The sequence below is a fragment of the Lucilia sericata genome, unplaced genomic scaffold (assembly GCF_015586225.1).
Source record: "Lucilia sericata isolate MDLA Ls3-8-SP2 unplaced genomic scaffold, ASM1558622v1 Contig003284F_arrow, whole genome shotgun sequence".
Lineage (NCBI taxonomy): Eukaryota > Metazoa > Arthropoda > Insecta > Diptera > Calliphoridae > Lucilia > Lucilia sericata.
In genome coordinates this window covers 3,715-23,325 of record NW_023996796.1, presented here as the reverse complement: position 1 = coordinate 23,325, position 19,611 = coordinate 3,715, and the positions used below count along the sequence as shown (strand labels likewise).

Genomic DNA, 19,611 nt, shown 5'->3' with positions numbered 1-19,611 from the left:
AAAAATATTGTTATATTAAAATAATTAAAAATATGCAAGAAATATAAAGCTGAGTTTGATTCGTTACTTTTTTTTGTAATTTTTAAATTTTTTATAACTTCAAAACGGAAAAATTTCCATGGAAACTAGGGGTGATTGAAAATAAATATACTTTCCCGATCAAATATACATAATAATATAAAGAATTTAAATGTACTTATGCTTAAACAAATCTCATCGAGTTGATCTGAGGAAAAGCGTCTTCAGTTTATGAAAAAAATGTAATTATAGGTTTTCACACAAAGAACAATCTTTTGAATCTTTAGTTACCGAGAAAAATTATTTTTTTGGGTGGAAAACAAATGTTTTGAAATAAGAGAGAGAGAGTAAGTTAGTTTGCACATATATCAAATCCGCAGGAATACACATAATCCTCTATCCGACATCCGGTTTACCAAACTAGAACACTAACCTACCAGTGACCACACCGTCAGTTAACATTAGAAAAGTATTTGTTATAAATCAGAAATTTGCATAAGGAAGATTTCAGTTCCCATAAAAATGGTTTATGTTGAAATTCATATATCTAGTCGTATTTTAATGTCAGTAATGAGCGTTAAAGGTGCCCTTGCACGGGAGTGGGGTCAATTATGGACCGATCCTCCTAAAATTTAGAATGATTTTTGTTCATACAAATATTGTTTATATCGCATTTTTGAGCCAGTAATGAGCGTTTCTAAAGAGGACCTTAAATGGGGGGTAGAGTCAATTATAGACCGATACTCATATATATATATAAAGAGGACATTTTTGCTCATATAAAACTTATTTATGTGAAATTTTATCGTTGTAGTCGTATTTCAGCGTTACAGACAGTAATGAGCGTTACAGTATTTTTCTGAAGGTGGGTTGGGTCAATTTTAGACCGATCCCCATAAAATTTGATAAAGGATTTTTGACTAGCACAAAACTTGTTTATGTAGAATTTCACAGCTGTAATTGCATTTTTGACTCAGTACTTAAAGTTAAAATCATATTCTGAAGGGGACCTTATAAGGGGGTATGGTCAATTATAGACAGATCCTCATAAAATTTAGTAGGGAGGTTTTGGCTCATACGAAGTTTTATCGCTGTACTCGCAGTTTTATGCTAGTAATTAGCGTTAAAGTCATTTTCTGAAGGGGACCTCATATGGGGGGTAGGGTCAATTAAGGACCGATCCTTGTAAAATTTGATAGAGAGCTTTTTACTCACACAAAACTTGTTAATGTAAAATTTCACCGCTGTACTCGCATTTTTGAGTCGGTAATGAGCGTTAAAGTAATTTTCTGAAGGGGACCTTATATTTAAAAAAATAATTTTAGTTCATATAAAACTTTTTTATGTCGAATTTCATTGCTATGTATGCTACTTAAGGTCAGATATGAACATTAAAGTCATTTTCTGAAGGGGATCTTATAAGGAGGGTAGGGTCAATTATGGACCGATCCTTATAAAATTTTACGAAGAGATTTAGGTTCCCCTAAAACATGTTTATGGCGAATTTCACCGCTTTAGATGTTTCTTTTAGACAGCTATAAGCGTTAAAGTAATTTTTTTTGAAGGGAACCTTATATGGAGTGTAGGGACAATTATGGACCGATCCTTGCAAAAAATTTTACGAAGAGATTTAAACATGTTTATACCAAATTTCACCGCTATAGATGCTTCTTTTAGCCAGTTATGAGCGATAAAGTCATTTTCTGAAGGGGGCCTTATATGGGGGCTAGGCGAAATCGTGGACCGATATTGCCCATTTTCAATACCAAACAAACTGCATCAAGTATGCAAAATTTCAGCTGTCTATCTACTTCCGTTCGGACTCTATCGTGTTTTCAACAGACAGACCGACAAACGCAGACAGACCCAGAATATATATACTTTTATGGGTTTTCGACGAATATTTCAATTTATTACAAACGGAGTGACAAAAACAAATCTTTTTTGATGGTGGGTATAAAAAGTGGGACACTTCTATAAAATTTCAGCCGCAAATTTAAAGTATCGTTTACTGTTATTGTAATTGCAATATAATCTTATAAGATTGATAAAATTGTATTAAAGACAAAATGTTATCAAATGACGAGTGGCTTTTATTCGTGCTTTAGTTAAACCTTATGAGCCTCTTAAGCTTAATTCTTTTCCATAATTCGCAACAGCGGCTCACAACTAAAATCGATCAAATACTTAAGAGTTCAAACATTACATTCCTGAAAATGTTCGGAGAGAATTTCTCCATCAGATCTGGATATCAAGCTTTACGTTAAGATATCTTGATAATATATCTAAAAGAAGGAATAAGATATAGTAGAGGTTAAATCTTGGACTTTCATATGGCATAACAAAATCTATAAATAAAGCTATCGTAGCGCTATTACATACTATGTGTCTCAAAAACGAAAATTTCTCAAGCTTTGTGACAAGATACATATCTCGAAAACTTGATGAGATGGAGAATTTCTATTTCCTGATTTGAAATCCGTGTTTTGGTAACCTCTAGCATAACATAGTTCGATCTCGGAATTAAAAATTGTTATGTAATTGTTCTAAAATAAACATACATGAAATAGTTACAATATGGATATTAAAATAGATATCCCTCTAAGATGACTTTAGAAAAAATTTTCACTTTATTGTAATGCCTAATAATGTTTCATAAAATATGAATTTAACTTATGTTATTTTTGCTAGATGAACAAAGATTTTCTTTTTACTATAAAATTTTACAGAATGACGTCATAAACGTTTTATAATACTGCAATTTCATTCATAAAAATTTCATTGATAAATAGAAAATAATTTGCTTCTAATACTCCTACAACTTTTAGTACATATGCGGTGGTGCACATGTGCGATAAGACAATTAAATCAATCATTTATTAATTTAAAGTTCAATGAAAAGGAAATATTAAAACTTTCTTTTGCAAAGCAGAGAAAAATTGGGTATAAAAGCCGCAAGAAAATGACTAAGAACCACAGTCAATACAAAGACTTCGAACGAAAGGATTACCAAAGTGGTATAACCGCAATATAAATAAAAAAAGAGTTTTAAGCAAGACTACTGTACAGAAGATAAATCTTAAATTTCCAACAAAAACTCTGTAATCAATTGAAAAGAAAATAAGTCGAGTCACAATGTTATTTGGTTCTTGGCAGTTGAAAACAACTATCTATGTTCTATTTTTGGCTTCGTGTGTAGGTCAGGAACTATTTCGTGCTTGTGATCGTGATTATTGTTTTGAACGTTCTGTCGAGAGCCGCAAAGAAGGTCTAAATGTGGATAATCGTCGAGAAGATCTAACTCTAAATGAACTCCGTCAACGCCAGAGCAAATGTGGTGTACGTCGTGAAACTTTAAGGCGATTAGATGACCGAGATCTGATCAGACACTCAAATGAGAACCGCGATCGTCCTCAGACTTTACGAAAATTTAATGAACACGATGAAACTAAACGTGAACGAACAGAACGTTATGAAAATTTAAGTCGTTCTGAAAATAACCGTGAAGAAACTCGTGAAAGCAAACAGAATAATATGGAAAATCGAAACAAATTACGACGATTGAACGAACTTGAAGCTCAATATGATGCAAACAAACGGTCAGAAAACAACCGTGAAAAGCGTCTTGAACGTGAAGATCAACGTGACCTCAACAGACGTTCAGTAGTTTCTCGCGATTCCCAAAGGAAACATGAACCAAGTCAACGTCGTGATGAAAATAAACGAGAACGTATAGAACGCCATGATATCTCAAGAATTAGCAGACATTCAGAGGACAATCATAAAGTACTTTATGCTGAACGTGACATTAGAAGCCGTGTTGATGAACGTCAAGATTCCCAAAGGCGACTTGATGACCGTGAATCTCAACGTGATGTTAACAGCAATTTAGGCGACACTCGTTTTTCAGATGAACGTCTTTCCCAAAGAAAATGGAAATCAATAGAACGTTTAGATAATAATAAACGCGAAGATACTCGACAGTCTCGGCGTATACATCAGCGTCTCTCCAAAAGGGAACGTGAGTTCACACAACGTCGTGATGAAAATAAACGGGAGCGTGAAGAACGTCATGAACTTTTAAGACGACTAAATGATCGTGAAGCTCAACGAGAAAGTAATAGGCTTTCAGAAGAAAACCATGAACGAGTAGATCGAGTTGAATCTTTAAGACGAATTGATGACCGCAGACAAGTTCAGCTTGATATTAGCAGACGTACAGAAGAGAACCATGGACAACGTCAAATTGACAATCGTGAAACCCATCGTAATGTTGAAAGACGAGCAGATAATACTTTTCAGTCTCGACGTATAGATGAACGTCTCTCCCAAAGGAAACGTGAGTTAACACAACGTCGTGATGATAATAAACTGGAACGGAAAGAACGCCATGAAATATCAAGACGGCTTAGTGAGCGTGAAATCCAACGAGAGTTTAACAGACATTTAGAAGACAACAATGAGGAACGAAAAGCTCAGCGTGATGCTAGAAGGCGTGCAGATGATACTCGTGAATCTCTTAGAATTGATGAAGGACTCTCTGAAAGGGAACGTGAAGCAACACAACGTCGTGATGAAAATAAACGAGAACGTGATGAACGTGTAGAACGACATGAACGGCAAGAAACTATAAGATTTAATGATCGTCAATTAGAACAAAATAGCCGTGAAGTACAACGTGATGTTAACCGACGTTCAGATGATATTCACCAGTCTCGACGTAAAGATATTCAGAAACCTTCACAAAGAGAACGGGAATCAAGCCAACGTCGTGATGTAAATAAAAGAGAACGAGTAGAACGTTACGAAACTTTGAGGCGACTTGATGAGCGTGAAGATGAACGTAGTACCACCAGACGTTTAGAAGACTCTCGTGAATCTCGACGTAATAGTAAGGTACATGAACAGAGGGAACAAAGTGATATTAGCAGACATATTGATAATACCCATGATTCTCGAGAAGAACGGGAAGTAAGACAGAATCGTCGCCAAAATGAAAACGAATCTTTGAAGCGTGAATCACTACGACAAGAAAACAGACGTTTAGTAGATAATCGCAAGGAACGTCAAGAAGATTTAAAACAATTAGATGTACGTGTTGATATTAGGCATTCTGATAGTACTCCTGAATTTGAAGGCTTAATTGAAACTAGACGTGAACGACAAGAACGTGGAGAAACTTTAAGACGAATTGATGATCGTGAAGCTTATCGTGACTTCCGCAGAATATCAGAAGACAAACGCGAAGACCGTCGAGAATCTTTAAAACAATTGGATGAACAACGTACGGATGATAGAAGACCTGAAAGCAGTAGACGTTTGGATGACAAACGCGAAGATCAACGTGATATCAACAGAATTTCGAAAGACAATCGTGAAGAACGTCATGAAACTTTAACACGATTTGATGATCGTCAAACCGAACGAGCTGTAAGCATGCGTTTAAATGCTATTCTTAAATCTGAACGTGTCTCACAAAAGGAACGAGAAGAAATAGAAACCCGCGAAACCTTAAACCGATTTGATGATCGTCAATCCGAGCGTGAAGTTACCAGACGTTCAAAAGACATCAGCGAAGATCGTCAATTTAGACAAGAAGCTCAACGTGAAGTTATTAGGCATTCAGAGGATGACACCCGTGATTCTCCGCGCACTGATAAACGTCTTTCTCTAAACGAACGAGAACGAGTTGAAAGTTATGAAACTTTGAAACGATTTGATGACCATGAAACTGAACGAAAAGTAAATCTACGTTTACAGGAACGACTTTCCCAAAGAGAACGAGAAATGGGACGTCAAAACGAAGAGCAAGAACATAGAGGAGAACGTGTGTTACGGCAAGAACAAAATTCTAGTGTTTTCCAAATGGAATTTGAAAATAGACGAAACAATGTTTTAGAACCTAATACCGAGCGTACATTTATACTCAAACCAAATAATGATAATAACAATCAACGTAATTACCGCTATATCGAAGATGACTATGCTGTGAAACCAACTGTTTTCCTCAAAAATAGCTACTTGTTCTTGGGTCAAGGTATGATCTTGGCATTTGTAATTATGAAAACTCTTAATGACAAAGATAATTTAAAGTAAGTACAATTTAATGAAATTAATTGCTTATTTAACAATTACTGATATTTCATTTATTTTTGCAGAAACCAATTACCCCAAAAACTACGTGCGGCTGTTGATATGATAGGTTTTTAAGGAAATGGAATATGTACAATTGAAATTCTACTCAACTTGGCAATGGAACAAATACTGTATATAATATATTAGAGAAATCAAAGACAAAAAATGTGTACCTAAAAGCAAGATTATTTTATTTAAATAAATATATTATGAAAAACTTATAAATTTAATCCCCATACAAATAATTTTGTGAGCAACGAGTTTAACTAATGCAAAAAGATGTTGTATTGTATAATATTATATAAACTAATATAAACGAGTAATAGTATTGTTATTAAAATAATAAAAATATGCAAAAAATGTAATGCTGATTCAGATTTTCTAATTTTTCATGAAAAATGCATCATTTGTCTATAACAAGAGTCGCTTTAAAGATCGATTCATCATCGAACAGTCTAAAGGGCACGACCTAGAATCATGACATTTTGACGTTTTTTTGGCTATATAGATCTACTAAGAAGAAATTTTCGCAAATTACAACTTTTAGAAATAAAGTATATGACACTTTTTGGAAGTTAAAATTTTTAAAGGGCTAAAATGTTAAAAAAACACTATAGGAGTGAACTCGTTGGTACTTTATCGTTCTTTAACTGATATTTTTGAATCGATTATAATATTGAACATATAGAGTAAATTCATTTTGTAATGCTTTTTCGTTTTACAACTTTTTCTTTTGAATCTTCATTAATATTAAACGTAGAAACATAGAACTAAATACGCAGCATCCTGATCCAAATCTAGAAAAGGGGACTTTATGGTACTTTATCGTCTTTCAACTGGTATTTTTTGAATTTATTGTAATAAAATACGTACTGACTGTTAAACACAATATGGTGAATCCGAAAATAGAACTTACTTGTTATATCTACATTAGTTATTTCTTTAAAAATGTTAACAAAACATACCTTTTGACACTCTTAATTCTTTTAACTTCAATATATTTAAATTTTCCAAATATAAATTGTAAAAAAATTCCACAAAAGCTATTATCTATCCTTTCCAAGTTATATATTTTTTAACTGTAATTAAAACCAGAAAATCAAACAAAATTTTGTTTCAGTCTATTTAAAACAAAACATATACTAACCTCACTTTAGAGTTTGTTTATAAAACATATCCCAGCAATAAACAATTGTTATTATTATATTCACATTGTAGTATTTAAACGATCCTGTATTTCCTTTTTAGTCTTAGGACCCACATTAGCTATAGGTGAAGGTTCTTTTGAGGTATTCTCTTCACCCGAAGTATTTTTACTTTTATTTAAGGCGCGCTCAGCTTTCATAGCGTCATATTCCTTGAGTTCAGCTAATTTTAAAGGAATCGATTGTAATTCACGTTTGCGCATCTATAAGGAAATAAAAAATTTTAAATTATCTTAAGAATGTTTCAATAATTAATAAATTATTTACCTTTTCGGTAAATTTGCAGTGAATTTATAAATATTATCAAAAAGCCGGAAAGCTTTCAGCAGAAATCCAAGTCGTTGCAAAATTCTCGACGGCGGTGACTGAGCAAAAATAATTCGTTGGCGGCTAACAGCTGGCTTAAGACAATGTTGTTACAATTTAAATTTTCACGGACAAAAATTTGAAAAATATCGAAATTTTAGGAAATACATTGCATAATTATGTATCGAAACAATATTTAAGCTTAATAGCAATTATAACTAATTTTTTGCACAGTCATTTATTAAAAGTCTTTGATAGTTGAAGTCAGTTTTATTTTTCTCACAAATACATGATCCTGCAACGATTCAAATGCAGCAGCCCTGCAAAAATTATTGTAGTATATTATACCTAGATCATGTACTTAAATAACTTTTGCAATTTCCTTTTATTTTGGAAACTGAATCTTCTCTTAAAGTTGGCATATTTGAAATATTCCTATATGTGATAAAATTCGAATGATTTGAAATCGACCGATTTGAAAGGATGTGATGAATTTCGATCAAGAAATGATTTTTATCTATTTGGAAAACACTCACATTTGGCGGCGGCTCCGAGCCACATGTCTTTGAACTCTGGGTTTCAGCTGTTTTGCTGTTTGTTATTTTAGTATAACAGTTTAAAGCACAGTATTGCCATTGTAATTTATTTCAACAGCATTGCCAGGTTATTTTTTATATGAAAATATAACGGAAAGTATTGTGAATAAGAAAAAATAAATCTATGTATTTTATTATTGAAAATTTTATTATTATTATTATTATTATTATTATTATTATTATTATTATTATTATTATTATTATTATTATTATTATTATTATTATTATTATTATTATTATTATTATTATTATTACTATTATTATTATTATTATTATTATTATTATTATTATTATTATTATTATTATTATTATTATTATTATTATTATTATTATTATTATTATTATTTACTTATTGTTATAAAAAAATTCCGAAAAATTCAATTTATAAAAATATTCAGGTATGTGATGAATTTCATTTTTAGTTAGTTAGTTAGTTAGTTAGTTAGTTTGAAAGGAGGATGTATATACATCAAATCCGAAGAAATACACCTAGGCCTCTATCGGGCCTGTAGTGTGCTCCTTAACCAGTGCCTCAGGTGGGAATCGAACCCACCACCTCCGGTCTACCAGACTAGAACACTAACCACTAACCTACCGGAGGCCATTTTTAAAATCGAATCGATTTGAAATCGACAAAAACGATTTGTTGTATGATTTAATATTAAATTTCTGCGGTTTTTCATAAAATTTATCAAATTTTTTAAATTGATTCTATTAAATGGAAAGTATATTGTTGTCTAGTGGAATTTTGTATGAAATCAATAAATCATTCTTCGACCGAAATTCATCACATCTTTTCAAATCGGTCGATTTGATATCGCTCGAATTCCATCACATACCGGATTCTTTTTACAAATATTTTGGAAAAACAATTTAATACAATTTTCTTTTATAATAAGTTTTTAGATTTTTTATAGAAATACATTTATTTTTTTTAGAGAATTTAGATTTTTTAGACAATTTTTCATGAACATGTATTTTTATGAAATTTTTCTTAAAATTTTCCTTTTCATAGAGAATTTTTTTAATATCTATATTTATTTTAAAACTTTTTCAATAAAATTATGAATTTTTTATATACATGTAAATTAAAAGAAAATTGTTGAAAAATTAACATTTATAAATATTTTCCTTAAAATTTCCTCTATAAAAACCTTTTGTTAAAAATTTATTAGAAAATTTTCCTTTTGTTTCTACTATTATTTATTTTCTGGCCAAGTTTTATTGTTAAAAAAGTTATTTATTTCTTTTTTTTCTATTCTTGCGTTAATTTTTTTTTTGACTGTAAACAGTTTTTGCAATTGTAATTTTTACATGTTTTTTGGGGTTAATTTTAGATTATTTATAAATTTTGAAAAAAAAAAAAATTGTAAAAAATTTTTTATGAATTTTCATTTAAAGAAGAAATGATGATGAATTTTTGGATTTTTTTTGGTTGCTTAATTTGAAAAACTTTTCTAAGCTTTTATAATTTATAAAAAATTTTATGAATTTTCGATTTCATCTTTTTTCTTTGATATATCTTTTGTTTATTAAAATTTTAGAAATAAAAATTATGTTTCAAAACTTTTTTTATTAAATTTTCTATTTATAAATCATCTTTTTTAATATTTTTTTTATGTAGAAAATGTTTAATGAATTCTAGTTACATTTTAAAATATTATGTTGAATATTTATGTTTTTATAAATTTTTGATGAGTTTTCTATTTTGTTTTTTTATTTTTATTTTTTTGTGTAATTTTCTTTTAAAAATAAATTTTATAAATTGTTAGAAACATTTTTTATGGATTTTCTACTTTTTTGAATAATCTTTAATAAAATTTCAGAAATGTTCTGAATTTTTGATAATTCTTTTATAAAAATTTTATGACATTTATATTTTTATAAAATTTTTGATTTATGTTTTATATTTTTAGAATATATTAAAAAATTTATATTTTAAAAAATATTATTTTTGAAGAATTTTTTGTTTTTAGAAAATATTTAATATTTTTGTAGATTAATTAATTTTTTTATAAACTTTTTGTTTTTTTTTAATTTTTGAAAAATTTTATATTTTTTGCAAAAATGTTTAATAAGTTTAAAATTAAAAAAATGTGATAATACATGCCAACGAAATGAAGGTTTGTGAAAACTTTTGAAACCAATTCGACTGATTTTAATTTGGTTTAAGCTGGTGAAACCGAATATGATATCTGTTTTTTCTATCACCCACCATTTGTTCGCAACATGGTATCGAATATTTTGTTTATATATTACTGACATTTTATATACATAATTATAAAAATATATTTACGTTTAAGGGTTAGGTTTAGATTTTTAGAAATACTCGAAATTAAAATCGCTGGTACCGCTAATATGTAAGAGATATCGACCTATTTTCTTAGCAATTTTATTCTCTTCTTTATTGTCCATTAGCCACATGGGGGTTTCTTAAAATATTCAAACTGGAGTTTTGAAACTGCCGTCTGAAGGGTTTCCCATATCATATTTGGGACAAAAGTATACAGTCAGAAGTACAAAAAGATGAAAATGTGGAAAATTTGTGGATAATTCTTATTTATTTTCATATTCGGAATCAGTACGCCAAATAACACTTTTTCTTTTTAATATTTGTTTTTATGTTTTTAGGAATTTTAATTACTTTTTTATCTTAAGATAATTTTTCTGAATATTTTGTTTTTAATTTATTTGAAAAAAAATTTTTATTTTTGAAAGATTTTCGATAAGTTTTTATTTTTAGAAAAATTTTAATATTTATTTTTGTTTTTAATTAATTTAAAATATTTAGAACATTTTTGGAAAACTTGTATACCCAACATCCTTATTAAATTCTAAAACGATCTAGCCATGTTTGTATGTCTGTCTGTTGAAAGCACGAACGAGTTAAAGAACAAATATTTCTTATGTGTAAGGTTTCTTTGGTATTGCAAATGGACAATATCGGTTCACGATTTCATATCTGTCATATCAATACAAATATAGAGAAGAAATTCAGCATAAATAAATTTTATAGGAACTTAATTCATTATTCCAAATTTAATGAGAGTAGGTCCATACTTTAAAATATCCCCTATATAAGGTCAACTTCAGATATAATTTTACGGCTGTATTTATAAAAACTTATTTTAGGTTTATTAAACAATTTTAGGCAAAATTCAAGAAAATCGTATTTATAAACGTGAAATAGCTAAAAACACCTTCAATAAACCATTGACAATTAGAAGAATTTTATTGTAGGCTCGACCCTTCTTTAAGCCAACAATAAGTTGTTTTTTTAACAATTTTTTTCTCAGATAAAGATTTTCCGGTAATTTTAGGTTGATTGCGAAAACTAATTATGGTTTCTTTTAAAATAAAATCTAAAAATTCTAATTTTAACGTTTACAAATTTGTAAATAAAATCCCAGAAAATTTTTAAACGATTACATTTTGAGGAAAAAACTCAAATCTAGGCATTATTGGATTAATGCATGAATATTTGACAATATTCCAATTGTCCAGCACTATTTTTAGGCAATTTGGAAATGCCCGTCTGTCAACCAAATGATGGACAAAATCATTTGATTTGGCTTTTTCAAAGTTTGTTGGTTAAATATAATGCCATAATGTAATTAACCATGTAAATTATATTGATTAGTGTTATACTAATGCAAAATATATTCGCCGGCATTAAAATTAGTCAAATATCAAAGAAATTTATCAATATTTGCAAACATTTATCAAAAATTACAAGAAAAATAAGTAAAAATAAGAAAATGTGTCATAGTGATGTAGATTCTGTCGCAAAATATCCGTTATTCGGATACTTTTAATAATAATTAGAAATTATATGTTATATTTATACATCTGAACTAAATAGACATTTATTAAAGCCATATATATATTTATTTTTCTTAAAAGTTTGTTTTTATTGTCAAAAATCTATTATAAACAAAAATATGAAATTAAGAAAACCGAATCAACGAATATTTTATCCTAATTGTACGCAACACTAACACATAAAATGACAGCCATATTGTACAGTGCTGCCAACTTAAACATAAATCAGCACAATAGTTAATATACGTTTATTATTTGTTTATGAATATCACAATTTTATTAATGGTTTTTAAGGCTAAAGTGTGCTTTAACTATTGAGTGCATTAAAAGCAAAATAAGATTTTTTTATAAACACAAGCGTTAATGTTTATTAATGGCTTTTCTAACAATTTCATTTTTTTTAATTTTTTTTTAAAATACTTTTTTTAAGTTTTTTTTTAATATTTTTGTTAAATTTTTTTTCTTTTCTTCCAATGATGCAAAATTTTTTAATTAATATAAATTTTTTACATAAATTCGATAAAATTTAATGCAATTTGCTACAATACATTTTAAAAATACAATACTACTTTCTTACACAACTATTCACAAAAATGCCACCCTGTTAAGTATAACACTTTTCATTACTGAATCATTCACAATAATATTTACTTTTCTTTCATTCTCTCTCTCGTTTTTGCGGTTACTCTTTGTTACTTTTTTTTGCTCTTCTTGTTTTTTTTTGTTTGCTTTGTGTCAAAAAAATCTTGTCAAGTTTTTTTGCCTTTTATTTCTTGACGAATTTTATACGTGCGTGCACTATTTTCAGCAAATATCGCATAGTTTTGGGGCGATTTTACATGGACTTTTTTTGGAACACAAATATTTTACAAAAAAAAAACGCCTTAAAAAGTGACAAAATATATTTTTGAAAAGTTTAAAACACCGTGAAGTGAAAAATGTATTAAATACGGAATTAAAGTGAAGAAAATAATCTTGACAAGGTGACAAAATCACACAAAGGTTATATACAGTTTTTTTTATTCCGTTTTGCGAGCGTGTGAGTTTGTGTGTTTTTGCATTTTAATAGAAAGAGAGAGGAGGGTATGACAAAAAGGAAGCAAAAGTAAAAAAGAAATTAACATACCAGACAAATAATGTAATAAAATAATTTAATAAAAGATAAATTTATTTATAAAAAAAGTGATAACAACATTTTTAAGAATCTTCTTCATTCCAAGTGTAAAGTTACTGCCATTTTGTTAGAAATTCAGTAAATATTTCTGAAATACCGTTAAATTTTATTAAAAATTCTCTAAATTTGTTAAATTTCAATAATTAAAAGTGTATTAAACAATAAATATGTTCATAAACAAACAAATTCCTTAATAATAAGTGAAAGTCTAAACTTTTTTAAAAATTATAAATAAATTACACTAATAGTGGTAGCAAACCCCCTCCCGCTCTGCCACCAAGTGAAATTCCATTTGTCTACAAAACTTAACAATTTCATTTGTTATTTATTTTTATTACAATTTAAAACTTAAATTTTACGTAATTTTTTTTTTTGTTTTGTCTTTATTTTCATACGGTTTCTTTTTTCAAAATCGTCATCAATATTGTGTTTATTGTTGCTGTAGTTATTAGTGTGACCATAATTAAGTTGTTGTTGTTGTTGTAAAAGGTGCTTCACTCAGTTTGCTGTTTGTTACTTTTATATTATTGCTGTTGCTTTTGCAGACAACGGAAATCACAACAACTACAAAAATATTATAACTAAAATAACCAAGATTTCCCACAATTTATTTATAATAAAAAAAAAACTACTAAACAACAACTTTTAAACAAAAAAAAAAAAACTTGTTTAAAATCTTAAAAAAACCAACCAAACAAATATTGGCGCCACTGCAACATTTAGCTATTTATTTGGATTTTACTACCATTAATTTCTATTGGAAAGTTTTTGTTTAAATATTTCATCATGGGTCTATTAATATCAAAAATATGGAGTATGTTTGGGAATGAAGGTAAGCAATAACATTTAAATATTTAAAAACAATCTAAAGTTATTTATTTACCTAATTTACAATCTGAATAGTACTCCAGAAAATTAGATCTAATATGAAAAGTAGTCCAGATTTCTATAGAAAAAGTTGTCCATATTCTAAACAATTTTCTATAGAAAAAGTTGTCCATATTCTAAACAATTTTCTATAGAAAAAGTTGTCCATATTCTAAACAATTTTCTATAGAAAAAGTTGTCCATATTCTAAACAATTTTCTATAGAAAAAGTTGTCCAGATTCTGAACAATTTTCTATAGAAAAAGTTGTCCAGATTCTGAACAATTTTCTATAGTAAAAGTTGTCCAGATTCTGAACAATTTTCTTTAGCAAAAGTTGTCCAGATTCTGAACAATTTTCTATAGAAAAATTTGTCCAGATTCTGAACAATTTTTTATAGAAAAAGTTGTCTAGATTATGAACAATTTTCTATAGAAAAATTGTCCAGATTCAGAACAATTTTCTATAGATAAAGTTGTCCAGATTCTGAACAATTTTCTATAGAAAAATTGTCGAGATTCTGAACAATTTTCTATAGAAAAATTGTCCAGATTCTGAACAATTTTCTATAGAAAAAGTTGTCCAGATTCTGAACAATTTTCTATAGAAAAAGTTGTCCAGATTCTGAACAATTTTCTATAGAAAAAGTTGTCCAGATTCTGAACAATTTTCTATAGAAAAAGTTGTCCAGATTCTGAACAATTTTCTATAGAAAAAGTTGTCCAGATTCTGAACAATTTTCTATAGAAAAAGTTGTCCAGATTCTGAACAATTTTCTATAGAAAAAGTTGTCCAGATTCTGAACAATTTTCTATAGAAAAAGTTGTCCAGATTCTGAACAATTTTCTATAGAAAAAGTTGTCCAGATTCTGAACAATTTTCTATAGAAAAAGTTGTCCAGATTCTGAACAATTTTCTATAGAAAAAGTTGTCCAGATTCTGAACAATTTTCTATAGAAAAAGTTGTCCAGATTCTGAACAATTTTCTATAGAAAAAGTTGTCCAGATTCTGAACAATTTTCTATAGAAAAAGTTGTCCAGATTCTGAACAATTTTCTATAGAAAAAGTTGTCCAGATTCTGAACAATTTTCTATAGAAAAAGTTGTCCAGATTCTGAACAATTTTCTATAGAAAAAGTTGTCCAGATTCTGAACAATTTTCTATAGAAAAAGTTGTCTAGATTCTGAAGAATTTTCTATAGAAAAGTTGTCCAGATTCTGAACAATTTTCTGTGGAAAAAGTTGTCCAGATTCTGAACAATTATCTATAGAAAAAGTTGTCCAGATTCTGAACAATTTTCTATAGAAAAAGTGTACCATGTTCTAAACCATTTTCTATAGCAAAAGTGGTCTATGTTCTAAACAATTTTCTATAGAAAAGGTTGTCCAGATTCTGAAAAATTTTTTACAGAACAGATTGTGAAATATTTTCTAAAGAAAAAGTGGACACATGTAGACAATTTTCTATAGAAAAAGTGGTCCATGTTCTAAACAATTCTCTATAGGAAAAGATGTGTAGATTCTGAACAATTTTCTATAGAAAAAATTGTCCAGATTCAGAACAATTTTCTATAGAAAAAATTGTCCAGATTCTGAACAATTTTCTATAGAAAAAATTGTCCAGATTCAGAACAATTTTCTATAGAAAAAATTGTCCAGATTCTGAACAATTTTCTATAGAAAAAATTGTCCAGATTCTGAACAATTTTCTATAGAAAAAATTGTCCAGATTCTGAACAATTTTCTATAGAAAAAATTGTCCAGATTCTGAACAATTTTCTATAGAAAAAATTGTCCAGATTCTGAACAATTTTCTATAGAAAAAATTGTCCAGATTCTGAACAATTTTCTATAGAAAAATTAACCAGATTCTGAACAATTTTCTATAGAAAAAATTGTCCAGATTCTGAACAATTTTCTATAGAAAAAATTGTCCAGATTCTGAACAATTTTCTATAGAAAAAATTGTCCAGATTCTGAACAATTTTCTATAGAAAAAATTGTCCAGATTCTGAACAATTTTCTATAGAAAAAATTGTCCAGATTCTGAACAATTTTCTATAGAAAAAATTGTCCAGATTCTGAACAATTTTCTATAGAAAAAGTTGTCCAGATTCTGAACAATTTTCTATAGAAAAAGTTGTCCAGATTCTGAACAATTTTCTATAGAAATAGTTGTCCAGATTCTGAACAATTTTCTATAGAAAAAGTTGTCCAGATTCTGAACAATTTTGTATAGAAAAAGTTGTCCAGATTCTGGACAATTTTGTATAGAAAAAGTTGTCCAGATTCTGGACAATTTTGTATAGAAAAAGTTGTCCAGATTGTGAACTATTTCCTATAGAAAAAGTTTTCCAGATTGTGAACTATTTTCCATAGAAAGAGTTGTCCAGATTTTCTCAATTTTGGGAACAGATTCTGTTGTCTTTTGAGCGCAATTTTATATAGATTCAATGAAATTTTTTTAGAAGGAAAATATTTTAAATTTGTAACTAATATTCTATCAAGAAAATACCATAAAATTCTTTATATATACACACTCCTTATGCAAACAAATGCGTCACGACACCAACGCTTACAATATCTATAAAAAAAAACAATCACTAATGATTCACCTTCCTTCCATGACGCTTAAAAAATGACTTGACTTCATCATAACAAGAAATGTGCATAATTTGATGAAAAAATACATGTTCATAGAATGAAAACAGAAATAGACTATAAATTAATTAAGAATAAAAAACAGTTCACAGCCAGAATAAAGTCATTAACCCGAAAATATAATAAAAAAGCAAAAAAACCGTAGAAATATTTATTCTTATGCAGACACAAGGTCAATGAAAATATGAATATATTTCAGAGAATAAATACTCAACAAACAGAAACAGAAAAAAAGGGTGCAGTCAAAATGTCTGGAGGTGAGAGGTGTAGCATTCATATATCATTATAGCAAAAAAACTCGTTAGAATTGCAAACAGAATTTTCGAAATATTTAACTTGTTAAATTGAAATATTTTATGTCAGTTATTAAATTATAAACATTTTAAACTTTTTGTGATGACAGTTAAAATAATATTTATTAATATTATGTTTCAAAAACATTTGTTTATATTCCCACACTTTCTAAAAATGTTAATGGTCAGTGTAATAAAATAAAAAAAAAATAAAAATTTTCTAAATTAAATTTTATTTTTAACAAAATTTTCCATTTTATAAGTATGCATTGTTAAAAATAAAATTCCTTTACTTAAGTGCTCTGAATCTATGATATTGTCTTCTGTAACCATGGCGTGAGACCCACATTTATCTTTTTCTTTTCCAGTGTAATAATAAAATACAAGAATTTATTATTTTATTCAATATTGAAAAATATGTATAAATAAAGTATTTTTATTGTAATATGAGTAGCTATGTGGGTTAATTATATTATGATTCTTTCACTAATAATCTAAAGAAGAAAATACAAATAGAAATTATATAAAGCTTGAGGTGGGTGGCATTAGGCGACTTTAAATAGATTTGATAAGAAAAATACATTAGTAGATCCGTAAATATTTTTTTTTAAGAAAATCAAGTTCGAATTGTGAATAATTTTCTATAGAAAATGTTCCAGATTGTGAAGAATTTTCTATAGAAAATATTTTCCAGATTGTGAACAATTCTCTATACAATGTGATGTTCAGATTGTGAACAATTTTCTATAGAAAATATTGTTAAGATTCTGAACAATTTTCTATAGAAAATGTTGTTAAGATTCTGAACAATTTTCTATAGAAAATGTTTTCCAGATTCTGAACAATTTTCTATAGAAAATGTTGTCTAGATTCTAAACAATTTTCTATAAAAAATGTTGTCCAGATTCTGAACAATTTTCTATAGAAAAAGTTGTCCAGATTCTGAACAATTTTCTATAGAAAAAGTTGTCCAGATTCTGAACAATTTTCTATAGAAAAAGTTGTCCAGATTCTGAACAATTTTCTATAGAAAAAGTTGTCCAGATTCTGAACAATTTTCTATAGAAAAGGTTTTCCAGATTCTGAACAATTTTCTATTGAAAAAGTTGTCCAGATTCTAAACAATTCTGAACAATTTTCTATAGAAAATGTTGTCTAGATTCTAAACAATTTTCTATAAAAAATGTTGTCCAGATTCTGAACAATTTCTATAGAAAATGTTGTCCAGATTCTGAACAATTTTCTATAGAAAATACTGTCCAGATTCTGAACAATTTTCTATAGAAAATGCTGTCCAGATTCTGAACAATTTTCTATAGAAAATGCTGTCCAGATCCTGAACAATTTTCTATAGAAAATGCTGTCCAGATTCTGAACAATTTTTTATAGAAAATGCTGTCCAGATTCTGAGCAATTTTCAATAGAAAATGCTGTCCAGATTCTGAAAAATTTTCTATAGAAAATGCTGTCCAGATTCTGAACAATTTTCTATAGAAAATATTGTTAAGATTCTGAACAATTTTCTATAGAAAATGTTGTCCAGATTTTGAACAATTTTCTATAGAAAATGTTGTCTAGATTCTAAACAATTTTCAATAAAAAATGTTGTCCAGATTCTGAACAATTTTCTATAGAAAAAGTTGTCCAGATTCTGAACAATTTTCTATAGAAAAAGTTGTCCAGATTCTGAACAATTTTCTATCGAAGAAGTTGTCTAGATTCTGAACAGTTTTCTATAGAAAAAGTTGTCCAGATTCTGAACAATTTTCTATAGAAAAAGTTGTCCAGATTCTGAACAATTTTCTATAGAAAAAGTTGTCCAGATTCTGAACAATTTTCTATAGAAAAAGTTGTCCAGATTCTGAACAATTTTCTATAGAAAAAGTTGTCTAGATTCTGAACAATTTTCTATAGAAAAAGTTGTCCAGATTCTGAACAATTTTCTATAGAAAAAGTTGTCCAGATTCTAAGCAATTCTGAACAATTTTCTATAGAAAAAGTTGTCCAGATTCTGAACAATTTTCTATAGAAAAAGTTGTCCAGATTCTGAACAATTTTCTATAGAAAAAGTTGTCCAGATTCTGAACAATTTTCTATAGAAAAAGTTGTCCAGATTCTGAACAATTTTCTATAGAAAAGGTTGTCCAGATTCTGAACAATTTTCTATAGAAAAAGTTGTCCAGATTCTGAACAATTTTCTATAGAAAAAGTTGTCCAGATTCTGAACAATTTTCTATAGAAAAGGTTGTCCAGATTCTGAACAATTTTCTATAGAAAAAGTTGTCCAGATTCTGAACAATTTTCTATAGAAAAAGTTGTCCAGATTCTGAACAATTTTCTATAGAAAAAGTTGTCCAGATTCTGAACAATTTTCTATAGAAAAAGTTGTCCAGATTCTGAACAATTTTCTATAGAAAAAGTTGTCCAGATTCTGAACAATTTTCTATAGAAAAAGTTGTCCAGATTCTGAACAATTTTCTATAGAAAAAGTTGTCCAGATTCTGAACAATTTTCTGTAGAAAAAGTTGTCCAGA

At 28.2% G+C, this 19,611-nt stretch overlaps 1 protein-coding gene and 1 long non-coding RNA gene across 4 annotated transcripts; both read left to right on the top strand.

The window, feature by feature from the left end:
- The first annotated feature begins 3,010 nt into the window (after positions 1 to 3,010).
- LOC119614718 (trichohyalin-like) lies at positions 3,011 to 6,405 on the top strand. The gene is made up of 2 exons (XM_037970838.1): positions 3,011 to 6,110; positions 6,177 to 6,405. Exons 1-2 carry the CDS (start codon positions 3,154 to 3,156, stop codon positions 6,226 to 6,228), a joined length of 3,009 nt encoding a protein of 1,002 aa, XP_037826766.1. The 5' UTR covers positions 3,011 to 3,153; the 3' UTR covers positions 6,229 to 6,405.
- Positions 6,406 to 12,765: 6,360 nt separating this feature from the next.
- Positions 12,766 to 13,942, top strand: LOC119614715. Of its 3 annotated transcripts, none has more exons than XR_005232356.1 (2): positions 12,766 to 13,303; positions 13,802 to 13,942. It is a non-coding gene; the product is annotated as an uncharacterized LOC119614715 (long non-coding RNA). The 3 variants fall into 3 exon arrangements; XR_005232354.1 differs by having other exon boundaries at positions 13,702 to 13,942; XR_005232355.1 differs by having other exon boundaries at positions 12,768 to 13,220; positions 13,702 to 13,942.
- Positions 13,943 to 19,611: the final 5,669 nt, after the last annotated feature.